General features: G+C 50.5%; 4 protein-coding genes across 4 annotated transcripts; 2 read left to right on the forward strand and 2 right to left on the reverse strand.

Moving 5' to 3' along the window:
- Positions 1 to 232: 232 nt before the first annotated feature.
- Positions 233 to 1,724, reverse strand: M430DRAFT_40467 (hypothetical protein; the record flags this gene model as incomplete). Its single annotated transcript, XM_024867397.1, has 1 exon — positions 233 to 1,724. One exon carries the CDS (start codon positions 1,722 to 1,724, stop codon positions 438 to 440), a length of 1,287 nt encoding a protein of 428 aa, XP_024723322.1. The 3' UTR covers positions 233 to 437.
- Positions 1,725 to 3,813: 2,089 nt separating this feature from the next.
- On the reverse strand, positions 3,814 to 5,292 carry M430DRAFT_57082 (hypothetical protein). The gene is made up of 4 exons (XM_024868656.1): positions 4,644 to 5,292; positions 4,510 to 4,579; positions 4,242 to 4,454; positions 3,814 to 4,169 (listed from the first exon to the last, which is right to left on the reverse strand). Exons 1-4 carry the CDS (start codon positions 5,061 to 5,063, stop codon positions 3,835 to 3,837), a joined length of 1,038 nt encoding a protein of 345 aa, XP_024723323.1. The 5' UTR covers positions 5,064 to 5,292; the 3' UTR covers positions 3,814 to 3,834.
- A 1,579-nt stretch (positions 5,293 to 6,871) lies between these two features.
- Positions 6,872 to 7,450, forward strand: M430DRAFT_97778 (hypothetical protein; the record flags this gene model as incomplete). The annotated part of the gene is made up of 3 exons (XM_024870066.1): positions 6,872 to 7,045; positions 7,131 to 7,248; positions 7,329 to 7,450. Coding segments are annotated over 3 exons (414 nt in total), but the record flags the coding sequence as incomplete, so codon positions are not given.
- A 1,005-nt stretch (positions 7,451 to 8,455) lies between these two features.
- M430DRAFT_17205 (hypothetical protein) lies at positions 8,456 to 13,778 on the forward strand (the record flags this gene model as incomplete). Its single annotated transcript, XM_024863624.1, has 7 exons — positions 8,456 to 9,130; positions 9,245 to 9,345; positions 9,399 to 9,491; positions 9,551 to 9,601; positions 9,656 to 9,710; positions 9,763 to 11,078; positions 11,138 to 13,778. The coding sequence occupies 7 exons, from the start codon at positions 8,456 to 8,458 to the stop codon at positions 13,776 to 13,778; spliced, it is 4,932 nt and encodes a 1,643-aa protein (XP_024723325.1).
- Between the last annotated feature and the right edge of the window lie 260 nt (positions 13,779 to 14,038).

Here is a 14,038-nt window from a genome sequence, read left to right on the forward strand (position 1 = left end):
GCAGGTAATAGTAGTGTGTATAAAATAGCTTCTTGCCTTCCAGCGAACTTCCCATTGAATATATCCTACGCCGAGAAGCTATCTATTCTTCAACCCTCTGAGGGATCTATACGTCACGTGCTCTATGTAGTATCCTCTGTTCCCCTTTTCAACCATCACACGGGTCAGTGAAGCATCAACAGCCTCAATCTCTTATCTCAAACTCAAGACTATTCAAATACAATGTTCATTGTTCTTCTTCTATTCTCCTATACTTATGCGGCATGATTATGCATGTAGTCCCAGGTTTTCATCTCAGCATGGGAGATGCACGACACGATATAAACGACAAAATGGTATCTTAGTCCCAACGCCATACCCCCCTCCGATCCCATGCCACGATACTCAAACAGAATGAGGAACCCATCCAGAACTCCCTTCTAGCCAGTCTATAAAACCTATCCAAGGTACCTATCTGACCTCCCCCGAACACTCTTTCTCCTCGTTAGCCCTCTCATCCCTAAGCCCAAATTTCTCGCCTGTCCAGGGATATAAGGAGCTGGTTTTCTGGCATTCCCCATGATATCTGCATATCGCACAGGCCCTTCATGTGGCGTCTGTGGTGTCGTTGCCGACCTCTGGCGTTGTTTCCATGGATCCAACTCGACTGGTTCTTCTTCTTCTTCAATCATATCCGCCAAGCCCGGTTTCGACACAGTTCGTGGTGCGACAATGCCCGCCGTGTATGCTGATGACATTCTCGGCATCGAATGTTTTCGGGCCTTGCTCAAAGTTCGATTCAGACCCGTCTTCCAGACCGCAGCTGCCATACTAATTGGCGTCTTTGGTGTTACAGGCGTACTCTCAGAGCTACTCTCAAGGTTTGAGAGGGATAACTCTTGTGTTTCAATAACAGGAAAGGGGTTGGAGGTCATCAACTCGTGCTTTGTGGGTGCAACATTGGATGGGACGTTGGAAGCAGCCCTCGACGATTTTCGCGGAGGTAGTGATGGTGGCGAGGCATTGGTTTCGTAAGGTTGGGGTTGGGTAACAGCGTTCGAAGCCTGTGCTTGTGTGGACCCTGTAGAGGACACCGATCGATAGCGGAGTGGAGAGGGGTACATGATGGGCACCGGCCGACGTCGTTTGGGAATAGGGGCGATGGAGGCGGTAGCGAAGGAAACTGGCTCTTGCGTTTTGGAGACAGAGAAGTTGGGGGATATTTCGATTAGCCGTGGTTTTCCTACAGCTGTGAATGATACCACTGTCGCCATATCCTCCTGGGATATCTTACTAGAAGCTCGGGATGGTGGAGCACGGGGAGAATTCGCCTCACTGCTAGTAGAGGATTCAAATTCGAGGAGTGACTCCGAGTCGTCTGAGAGTGAAGCGTCTTCCTCGCTCGACAGATACCGTTCGTGCGGGTCCGAACCTTCTGTTTCCTGCTGCACCTCCTTTTGCGTTGTAGACCCATCCAAGCTTTTCAGTTCAACCATAGCAATCTCGAGAGCTTTAGAGAGACGTCTGTCGCTCCTTTGTGGAAGCGCTGGGGGTTTTGTTTGTTTTGCCATAGACAGACCTAATATAGAGGCTTCCATATCACTTCTCAGAAACTCGTCGACGAAATCCTCAAAAGCCTCGTAACCAGCATCATGTTCCTCTTCCAGGGTACTGAGTTCCTTGAATCGCACTTCTGAAGGTTGGCGATCACTCCCCACAGGGGCTTGATTTGCCATCAGTGGCATCTTCGCTGCGGTTCCCTTGTTTTCTCTGGAATAGTGATACCTCCGTATCCCTCAGGTTTGGACTTCCAAAGTATGAGTCCTTGGGTAATAGTCCCCACAATGGCTCGGGAAATTTTGAATCGTCGAGTGGAAGGCAACGATGAAGTATGTCAGGAACCAGGTACTGCCCGGACCCTTACAACAAAATGCAATTGAAGGGACCGACCGCAGCAGCTGACTGACAGCTCCAAGAGCAGATGTAATGTGGAGATGGGGAAATAATATATCGTTATGGAGGAATGTGGTCCTCACTGGACAGGGAATAGAGGTAGGGAGGGGATGGTTCGTTTCAAGTTGATACTTCAATGGTAATATGTAGATGTTGGCGAAACCAACACCAGGACGAAGAAAACTGAATGAAAACTGCAAAAAAGAACAGAACGAAAGAATGAGGGAGCCAGGTATCCTTTTGTGTCCTTTGGTGCTCTGGATGGAGTACAGAGGTATGTGATCGAGCTGATGGGTATGCATGACATCGCACTCACACCCAATCCTCACCCACCTTCCTATCATCCTCATCGTCATCACCAGCCTGCCGGATCGATCCTCGAATGATATTCGATGGGCTCTTGCTCGAGGCTGTACTGCTCCCGAGCTTCCTTTTGTGCATCCCGCCAATCCTAGTCTGTTCCTCGACTCGCCCGGCATCGAGCATTTCAACTGTGCAGAGGATGGAGGGGAGGACGTCTCGGCATTGGCTGCAGGAATATGACAAGGGGTGGGTTAGCCGGAGCAGGATTCCTCAGGGATTCTCAGGAGAACGGCCACCGCAGCATCGCCATTCCTGGTCAGCTGCTCCACAACGCAGGATTGGACCGTTGAAATCTCAGCCGCGTGAAGCTCAAAAGATGGCCCTGACAGGTGGTGGTGCGGTTGGATGTGGAAGACTGGCTGTTGGAACTTGGTGCGCTGCAGAACTGACGGTGTTTCGGATTTTGGACCAGGATGAAGGATTAATCCGTACACCATCCAAGCTGATCGAACATTCGTCAGTGTTTGATCCGTTTGATCGTCCCTCCTTGTCCCTCCTTGCTTGGTTCTCCTTTGAGTTTCTTCCTTCCCATCCGGCCTGCCTTCTCTTCCGCCATTCCGATCGTGAACGGGAAATTGAAAGTAGGTGTTTAGAAGAGAGAGAGAGATACGAGACGAGACAGGGAGATGAGAAAAGAGAGAGGAAGAAAAGAAAAGATAAGAGGAGATAGAGGGGAGACCGTATACATCATCAACGCAAGACAGTTTCCTCACCCAAGATGCCTCAGGACAGTTAGCACGAAACATTGATTCGCGAGGCCGCTTTGCATTCGATTCTTCTCCCAGGTACAGACTCTATGATACATCTAGATGTATTCCCAATACTCGCCACACTATCTCTCTCATGGCACTGGCTTTCTGGCCAAATCTTGGATGTGATCATATACTACGCTCTACATGGCTACGATGATACGACCACAGTCATGGTTATGTCAAATCGCTGAGTCCGTTCCTGGTTCTGAGCTGAGCGACGGACGCTCCGACGAGATACTCCTATGGCAAGTTACTCCACAACGTGTTACTTCTAACATCCCAGGGAGACGGTCTGCAGGACTGAGCCCCCCATTGTCAAGATGCCACTCGGTTGTTCCTCAGCACATCATGCCGCAGGATATAACCTCTCCGACCTTCTCCTCATCTCCTCATCTCCTCAATATTAACCCTCAACTTCAGCATCACCAGATCATTGCGAACAGAGCAGCCAGAGGAAGTGTGTCTATTACCTATTAAGACTATCGACACATGATTTCCACCGACTTGACACGCGCCGAACCAACCTACCCTCCCTCCTCCCATCTTTAATGCTCAGTTAATACAATATGAAAAGAGGAAGCGCTTTTTCATGCGATCCATGCCGACATTACAGTGTTCTATGACTAGAATGGTGCCCACCAGCCCATTCTCGTCGCAATACATTTACAGAGAAGGAGAAGCGTCGTCTATCTCTCATCCGGTTGTCTCTTGCAGCCAGTGCGCCTCTCTAATCGCATCGATGCGGCCGCTATTCGATCCCGTCATTCGCAGAGCCAGGGGCAAATTTCTACGCCTTGCGCGATCGTGTGACGGGACGGCTGGGGGTGGCCCCGGTTGCGGTAGCCTGTGCACTTCTCCCTGGGTTGATCTTGCCATTGGTAAGAGCTGCGACGTCGGGCAGTTGAGCATCCTTCAGAGATCGTGCGGCTTTGCGACCGGTTGGGCGTTTCCCATCTTTCTTGTAAGTCGCGAAGTAGAAGGAGATGAAGAGCAGCAGGTAGGAGCTGAGGATGCCGATACCAGCGAAGGCTGCGAATTCCTCTCCGGCACATTTGCCGTTGTTTGGCATCCATGGGAAGTAGGTTGAGGCGAAGTAGGTGTAGGATGCGAAGTAGACAAACCCTGAAAAAGAAAGCAGGTGTTAGAGAAGAGGTCGAAAACTGGAGGGGTATATGAACCGAGGGGAATACATACCGAGGTCAATGACAAACTGGATGATCTGGAGGCGAGTGATCCACTCCTTCCACCAGATACGGATGCCGCGAGCGCTCTGGAAGTAGTACCAGTACATGACGACATGAACCGTCAGGTTGAGAGTGATCGGAACCCATGATACGGATGTCAAGCCAATAAGTTGGGTGTAGCAGAGGAGAGCCGTCGCACCGTGGTGGTAGCAGTGGAGGAAGGCTTCACGGGAAAGTTAGCAGATTGATCTGGGGCGAGGTCGAGGCGCAAAGCATACTCAGGGGCTTCTTCTTCAAGACCAAGAATACAGTGTCCAGCAATTCAAGGTATTTCGTGAGGTAGTTGAGCTATGGTCTGTCAGCAACGACGCCCAAGGGCCTTGAGGAAGGGATCCGCCTCAGCCGCACGTACGTAGTAGAGCATGACCAGGGGTGATGTCCAGCCGCCCTTGACATCGCAGATGGCATAGAAGATTCCGTGGTTATAGACCGTGGGGATCAATTGCTCGAGGAAGAGAGCCAACAAAGCACCGCTGATGGCCGTCAGGTAGAAGTTGTGGATCATGAAGAGGCCATTGAGCTTGTAGGCAGGGCGATTCCGCATCAATTCCCTCCCGCCAAAAATTATTATGTAGTAGATGAGGATGGCAAAGCCACTCTCCTTCATCGTCGACATGGGGGTAACTCGTGGCTGGAAGTCAAAGTCCTGGGGATGGTAGCCCATGACGGCCGTGAAGGCCTTGTCGAAGATAGGCCATAACTGTATGCCAAAGGGCCTCTCGATTGACGGCAGCTGGAGAGTTTGGAGGAAGTCTGCTGGACCGGACGACATCTTGGAAGAGCCAGAGGAGGAGGTCTCGAAGCTGTGCAGCAATCGAGGGTCTGCGACAGGGCTGCAAGAGGAGACGCGTTCGCTGCGAGGGCGGAAAAGGGGGTGGGTGTCTCGCGACGAGGAAAGATGTATATTAGTTTTTTAATCGGGGGGGTTTGTGCTCCACGACAACGAGACGGAGAAGGGACGCTGCTACCACTCCGCGACAAGAAGGATTAAGAAGAAGAGAAAAAGAAGAAGAGGAGGAAGAAGAAGAGCGGGGGACAAATAAAGGTCGAAGGAGTGACGAGAAGCTTTATGATGGGACGGGATGGGATTGGGACGGGATGGTTGTGGAGGTAGATGGAGAAGGGGGACGCGAGAATTAAGGATTAAATTGTAAAATAATGAAAGTTCGACCGTAGCAGCGTTGTTATTACCGACCTTACTGTGTACGGGGGGGTGTGGGTACCTGAGGAAGCAGCACAGGCGAATGGATTGGGGGCAAAGGAAGGGAAAGGGGGGAAGTTCTGCAGGGGGTTCCGCCGAGGGTTCTTGGTCCTTGGTTCAAACGGGAAGGAAGGGTTGAAGTTAAAAAAGGTACCCGGCATTAATAGGTATAAAGAAGAAGAAGAAGAACACGAAGAATGCAAAGAAAGGGGGAAAGATGATTGTGATTGTTAGATAAGGTATGTTCATATGTTTACATTCTGTGGATAAGGTACCTGGTGTGTGGAGGGGCCAGCTTCATGGCTTCTATTGTCACGTTGTGATACTGTACATGGTAAAAAGGGGGGATAGAAGCTGTAATCCGCAGGCAATCTGTAATCTGTAGTCTGTAAACTGTAATCTGTCATCTGCAATTACCTTACCTCTGCGTGTACCCTACGGGGCACAGGACCGATATTTCCTCCGACTCCGAGGCTCTCAAACGAAATTGGGTAGAAGTGGCCGCATGTGATTCAAGGTCACGTGCAATCCACCTGCTCTCCTGTTCCTGATTCTCTGTTATTATTTCGTGGTGTTGTCTTTCATCCAGTTCTCTTCCATCTTATTTTGATTCTGGATTCTATGCGATCCATTCTGCTCTGCCGTATGTGACTTCACATGACGGAAGGAGACCAGCAACTTCCATTGCTCGGGCTGCGGCACGAACCAGCTGATGTAAGGTAAGGAGGGTTCACTCCAGAGGCAGACTCAACTTACAGTCTTACATTGCATCCTCGTTCATATCTCATTTTATATCATATCCATAACAATTGTATGATATCTCATTCTCTTGCTCATCACTTCAAAGTTCATAGGTAAGGTACGACGATACATTCTCATCTCCGCCTCAGGCCTCCAACCCTCGGGTGGTGCCGTCATATTCACATTCCCCCCGTTGCTCCGTCGACCAATCACACCGCGTCCAAATCCCGTCCCGGAAGGGCAAAGCGCCAAAGGGGTGGCCAACCCAATCCGCCCTCCTGCACGTGCCGCCCGGGAAAAGCAAAATCGTAAGACTTCCAATTCCCGTCAACGCAAGATCCCCAAAAGCTCGCTCCAAACCTCTCCCACCAGCCTCACCACAATCCCTCTGTCACGATGTCGTCAACTTCTCTGCTGCGCGTCGTAGCTCGCACTCAGCCCTCCACCTTCTTTCGCTCCAATGGCCTGCGCTCCCTCAAGCCACGTAGCTCCAATGCTCTCTACGCCGTCCCAGCGATGATCGTCACCTCCGGCTCTGCCAGCAGCTTCAGCACCTCGACCTCAAGGGCTTCCGACAAGGCCGACGAGGAAGGCGGACACGGTCACCACGAGGAGAGCTTTGAGGAGTTCACTGCCAGGTCCGTCCGCCCTCAATTGCTCCCCACACCAACCCCAGAGTGCATTTGAGCATATTCCCGTCCTGCACGGCCGGAACCACCCACCAGTGGAGATCGGCAATTGCTAACCTTCCGCCCGTGGCATCTAGATATGAGAAGGAGTTCGAACAAGTGCAAGACGTCTTCGAGCTTCAGGTACGGCATATACTTCGTTCCCCCCCAATTACTAATCCCCGTCCTGCAGATGGCTAATTGATGCATGGTTGTTTGTTTCCAACAGCGTAACCTTAACAACGCCTTCGCATACGATTTGGTCCCCGCGCCCTCAGTCCTGACTGCTGCGCTGAAGGCCGCAAGAAGAGTCAACGACTTCCCCACGGCTGTGCGGATCTTCGAAGGTATGTAGCTCTCGAACCGTGGGCGCATTGCCGAAGCCCTTGTACCAGGCCACTCGTTAACCATGGATTCTTCGTACCAGGTATCAAGGCGAAGGTCGAGAACCGTGGCCAGTACGAGCAATACTTGGAAGAGCTGAAGCCCCTGCGGGAAGAATTGGGCGTTAGCCTGAAGGAGGATCTGTATCCAGAGGAAGCCAAATAGATGGTCGAAATGTGATGGGAAGGGCATGTAGATGAAAAGCAGGTATATACTGCTGAATTAGATGGTGGTTGGGACTCCTCGTCGAGGCTCTGTATTGCGAAGTTTCTTATGTGTACAGTTGTATCAAGAGTATTGCAATGCATGCCTTTATCGGAATACTCTTCTCGCAATACTCTTCTTCTCCCGAAGCAGCCAGGATGATCGAGGGCAGGAAGGAGCATATGATTCAGGAACGACTTCTCTGGAATCCTAAGGGGGGAAGTCATGCTAAGTTGCTCATGGTCTTTGTGAAGGGTGGAGCTCTGGCCTACGAGGGTGTTTGCGCTTTGAGGAAGAGTGTTCGAGTGCACATCCATCCTGAGCTGTCTGTCTATCATCCTGTTCACTGGGATATTCTGTCTTGGATCAAGTGGTTCATGATATATCAAAACCAATGCTGCCCAAGGGAAAGGTAGATTCACTACTTCTGATATTGGTAAAGGCGGCGGCCGCTTGTATATGGTTAGCCCTCTTATTCGCGGCGGAATCATCCAGCAACTGATATTGAATGAATGAAACAACCTATTGTTCCCAATACTATTCATTGTGCGTGCATCTACCTATTGTCTCCTCACAGCTATTGTCTGCCCACACTACCAACTCTCTCGCTATTTCTCTGCCTCGATAGAAGACGCGTCCCATCTCTTCTCAACTCTTCTTCCATTTTTCCTCAACTTCCCTCCCGTCCCGCAACTCCCCTCCCACCTTTTCTCAAACCCTCGCCATCTCATCTCATTACAAAAACTGCAAATAACAAAGGCCATTTGTATGGTCCAACTGTAGTCCGCTATAGGTAAGCAGAATTACCTACACAGCACTATCTCCAAGGTTCTCTCGTTCCAGATCTAACAATCTTGAAGGACAAAGACGTGTTCTTGGAACACACCAGTAAGTACAGATTGCCCAGCTCTTTCATCATATCTACCAGATCTAAGCTCTTCCTAGACTCCACACTTGTGGATCAAGATGGCGGCAATCTCGTTTGCCGTCACAATCACTCACAAGATTGTGGACGAGCTGGAGAAGAAGGTGGGGCTTGTCTTCGGAGCGTTCGACGGTAGGAGGGCATCTCGCGATGCCATAGCTCCTACCGTCGGAGAGAGGATTGTGAAGCTCCTGGAGAAGAAGGTGGGCATTATTTTCGGCGCCTTCAGTGGCAGTAGATCGCCAACCCTCCCTCTTCAGGTCACATTCACTAAAAAGTTAGTGAACGACCTGGAGAGGAGGGCGGGCACCATTTGCGCCTTGGACCTCGCCGTTGGAGTTGACGACGCGAGGCTTCAGAATCCGGGAGCCAATGGTAAGCGAGCAACGGGAGTGGTGGATTTGGACCTCTGCAAAGAACCTCAACCCTCTCTCGACAGCAACCAGCGCCCCGAACTCTCTCGACTGTGGCGATCTCGAGCCGTAGGAGCCAGTGAAGGGGGTCGCAAACGAAGAAGGACTCTCTCACCTCAAGGGCGGGATGCGCACTTTACCATAGAGCATGAAGCGTCTGCGATGTCTGGTCGGAGCCGGAGTCCACGAAAGCGGCGACGCCTCGATAAGGACGTCACAGCAGTTGAAGACCTGACCGGCGATACTGTCACAGCTGCAACAGAGGCAACTCCACTCGAAATAGACGATTCTGCGGATTCATATGTAGGTCTATGTCCTTGCCCACGTCCATCCCGCTCCCCCATGGTCGCGCAAGGCTGCGGTGGGAGCTGGATTCCTCGGCTAGTCCCGCTATCGCTAACATCATTTTTGCTGCAGGAAAACGAAGGCAGGGTTGTATCTGCGAAGAGAATCAAGCCAACTTCTGCGGAGGAATTGGAGCAGCCAAGCAGTAATATCGATGCTGCGAACCCAGCAAAGTGAGCTTCTTTTGCATTTCAATTTTGGGCCCGACTTTCTAACAGAAACGCAGAGAGCAACCCAGCTCGTCTGCCCACGAAAATGCACGCGAGACTGGGGACTCCCACGACAAAAAGGACGTTTCGAAGAAGCGCAGAGCCCCATGGTAGGTCCCACTGCATTGTCAAACAGGCCTTTAACACTTGCTAATATTGCGGTATCCAGGGCTGCAGCAGCGCGCTACAAATCCTCCGAAAACTGCTTGCCTGATTACGGGTATTTCCTTCTACGTTGCTTCGTGTATCCCTTTTACTGATCTGCTTATCTCAGACCCGTTCATGTTCCCCCTCCAGTGGTAGCCAAGTCGGAAGGAACAGGCAAAATGGTTTGCTCCCTATCTAAGACTTTATTTTACCCTGCTAATGCCAATTCTGAAGGGACTCGTTCCAGGTGGCCCCAAACCGATAAACCGACTGTCCTCCAACAACGGCCAGCGCGAGAATAAGACCTTCGATTTACATAATGGTTATTCCCGGAAAGCAGATCACAATCCCAATAAGAGACGAAGGGTCGGGGGAGAATCAATGGGGCATACGTCTCCCAAGGATGTAATTGAATTGGACGGCGTAACAGCACACAGCCAGAACCGCAGAGAGTCTTCCACGGCCAAATCAGGATTCAGTCACTCTCAACATGGACATTCGGTCAAAACGAGCTTGGGTGATGAGGCAACCGTACCAGAATTTAACAAAGTCGAAGCACTGATGAATCCATCACGGGGGCACGACCAGAATCGCAAAATCCGCAAAACCATGCAACAAAATGAAAGCTCCTTGGATACTCAGACGACGAATATCAGAAGCGGCCGATTATCAAAGCCAGATGGCCCCTCAAGAGCCACAGTCGTGCGGTTAGATGAGTCTCAGGGCGGAGAGGACCCTAATGATCCCATTTCTGATACAGGCATGGAGTCGCCTCGACGCTGCAATAAGTCCACCCCTCAAGTGATCATCAGAAGCCCTGAAGACACTGCATTCCGCGGCTCCCCTCGATCAAAGCCAGGCACGACTCGGGCTGGACAGGACTCGACAAAACATCCTACAGAGAACGGTCTGAAATCGAAGTACTTCCCTCAAGCCCACCAACCAAAAAGTGATTCTCAAAGAGATCTGGGTCAAACCAAGGCAAATACTTCAAAGAGTCATCAGGATCATCAAGAGGATAACGTGGACGACCTCTCTGCAGAGCATTACAATGCTCCACGGGGCTCACTTGGAAAGCGGAATCGATCCACCAAGAGCGAGGCCGGCCAAGCCGTCGCTATTGATGACAGTTCAGATGACGAGATTACCGCTCTCAAAAATGGGAATATCAAACCAAGTATATTTCCGAGCACGAAGAAACAAAAATTAGGAAAGTTTGGGGAAGACAAATACGAAATCTCACAAATTTTCTCGGCCACTCATATATGGTTTCTGGGGGATAACAAAAAACGATGGTTTCTCTTTCACGACCATGATAATAATTCACTTAGGGTCGAGGGCGATGATGCACCCTCTTTGGGCATGGGGCTGGTCTCTATTAACAGCATAGAATTCAGCGAGGAGAGCGCCAATGTGGTTATTCATAAATCCAGGGACATCGGCTTCGGCGGAGCAACCCAACTCTGTCTCACATTAGGAGACTCTAAACAGAGCAAGGCCCTTGCTAAGGGACTGTCGGGTCCTACGATCAAAGCAATACATAAACCAGGGTTTGTCTACTGTGTTAACTGCTCCATTTTGATTTATATGCTGACAGTATGTCAAACAGGGAATACCTTGAAAAGGTTTTTGCAATAGCTCGTAAACGGGCCGAGACGAGTTTAAAGCCTGTTCCAGCCCAGGAGGACCCAGCCGATGTCCAACTAGCTGCGGCAAAGATCCAAGCCAGATCGGACAGAAGCCAGGAAGCTAAAAAGTCAACCCGTGGTCCCAGAGTTATTGATCAGATGGCCAATGGTGATTCAGAACCAAGCCAGCAAGCTCGTGCCACTGAAGACACAAAGAACGTCAAGGAAACCGACAAACCGACAAAGCTCACCAAAGATCACCCAATTGCGGCAAGTGACTTTTATGGTGGTTCTTCAACGACTGAAACTCGTTCGTCTGCGAGGCTTGCAGGGAAAGATGTCTCATCTCGACGGGAACCCATGCAACGAACCCCAAGTCCCGAAAGATGGACAGAGCAGAACCCAGGTTGGCAGAAATCCTGGAAGAGCTCGATCGTCTATCCCCGTGAAGGCAGGGATAAGGCTACCGTTGATAAGCAAGATATTGAGAGGCTTGATGAAGGCCAGTTCCTGAACGATAACCTGATCGAATTCTATATCCGCTGGTTAGAACGTCGCGTTTCACAGGCAAACCCGAACCTTGCGAAACGGATATTCTTCCTTAATACCTTCTTCTATGAAAGACTCACCACTACCGCGAAAGGCAAGCGGGGCATCAATTACGAAGCCGTCCAACGGTGGACTGCCAAGATCGACCTGCTCTCATATGACTACATCGTCGTTCCAGTCAATGAACACAATCATTGGTATGTTGCTATAATTTGCAACGCTCCTAAACTCCTCGTCTCTGAACCTGAAGCACTTGAGCCTTCCCAAGCAGGAGAAAATGGCGGCACTAAGGTCAAGTCTTCATTATCCTCTCCGTGTGCATCGAGCCCTGCTCCGGCCAGTCTCACCGATCTTGAAATCGGAATTCCGATCAAGAAAGCATCACCGAAGGACAAGGAGGGTGACAGTAAGGGACCAGAAGAGGCAATCGATACACCGGCTGAAACAGCTGTTACTGCTAGCAATCGCAGCGAAGGCGATATTCAGAAACCCACCATTTCAGAGCCAGCGCTTGTGACCTCAGATCTGGTGCAAGCCCAAGCACCAAAGTCAACTCCATCCAAAACAGGAAAGAGAAAGTCTATCATCTCTCTACGCAAGCATGATCCGGAAGAGCCTAGAATCATCACTCTAGACTCTCTTGGTCTGAAGCACTCGCCTACCTGCACCAATCTCAAGGAATACTTGGTCGCAGAAATCAAATCGAAGCGCGGGGTTGACATACCTCCACCGGGATCCATTGGAATGACAGCAACCAATATTCCCCATCAGGACAACTTCTGCGACTGCGGTTTGTTCTTACTCAGTTATGTCGAGACATTTGTGAAGCAGCCTGATGAATTCGTCCGTGGTATTCTCCAAAATCAGGTTGATCTTGACCCTCAGTGGCCAAAGGCTTCGGATATGCGAAATCGCATACGTGGACTACTTTTTGATCTTCAGAGAGAGCAGATAGCTGAGGCGGAGAGACTTCTGCAGTCGAAGGGCACAGGCAAAAAGGGATCTAAGAGCGATGGCAAGACCGGAGCAGCTATGCCAGCCAAATCTCAATCCCGTGAGCTATCCACTAGTGCCAGCACCTCTGTCACTTCAGACCAGTCGGTGCCGTCAGAGCAGCCTTCGAAGCAGTCTTCCCCAGAACAATCGTCTAAAGGGCGATTAGATGGACATAAAAAGAAGCTCTCTGCCCCTAAAGAAATGATCGACCCGGCTAGCAATGATCACGGAGGCCACACAGACAGAAATACAGAGCAGTCGATGAGACCAGAGTCCAACAAGAGCAACGGCATGCCTCCCAAAGAATCCCGGGACCTGATCAATGATAGTCAAGGATCGCCCGTGTCCCAAGGAAGTCACGACAGCAAGGTCCGTGATCTAGCCAAGACATGCGGTGGTGTCAAGGAGGATCTCGGTAGCCACAGAACAACTGAGCGTGATTCAGAGGAGATGCTACTTTCTGCTGATCCTGAGACACTCGAGATTAACGATTCGCAACCTACAATTGTCCGGGAAAGTCCATCTCACTCCGCAGAAAGCTCATCAGGAGAGCAAAACATGAAACTAAGATCACCCACACCGGATGAAGTGAAACTTCCTAGCACGAGCCGTGGCCGCGGCCGAAGACCAACTCCCTTCCCAGCTAGCCCGGGCAGGAGTTCTTTAGACGATGATGATAACTCGAGAAATTCTTCATCGTCCGATTTTGATGGCCATAAAGGAACGGACACCAATGGTCAGAATGGAACGATGGAGGATAGCAAAAGAGTCGAGGAAGATGAAATGCTCCTCCCCAATAACCAGTCGTCTAAGCGTGCTGTCCGCACTCCTACTCTCAGCCCAAGACTTCTTTCTGATGTCAAATTCTCTTCTGTGCCCTCATCTCCAGTCACCGCGGAACAATACGACAGAGAGTCTCGGTTAACTTCTGCGAGTCCGCAAAAATACAAGAAGACTGCAAAGGCTCGTAAACGCTTGCATCTCAATGAGTATCATGTGGATGCTGCTGATCAGGCTATTATTGGCAAGCAGGGGAAGCACGGGAAGCAGAATTCTCATATCTTCTTCAAGGATTGAGGCAACGAAGTTACGATGTGAGCAGATCGACATATTGGCTTCTGGAGACTTGCATTTCACACGTTCGACATCTTTCTCAACCTTGTGCATTTGTCTCGAAACCATCCGGCTGGAGTCCTTGGTTACCACAGCCCATACATCGCAGACATCGCCTCGAACAAACACATTTCCGCACATCCATCCATACAGTGCCTCAACAGCCTGCAGATGGTACACGGTCCATGTGTATTCCGATTGCATAACTTCACAGCATCGACTGT

Source organism: Amorphotheca resinae (assembly GCF_003019875.1).
Source record: "Amorphotheca resinae ATCC 22711 unplaced genomic scaffold M430scaffold_3, whole genome shotgun sequence".
Lineage (NCBI taxonomy): Eukaryota > Fungi > Ascomycota > Leotiomycetes > Helotiales > Amorphothecaceae > Amorphotheca > Amorphotheca resinae.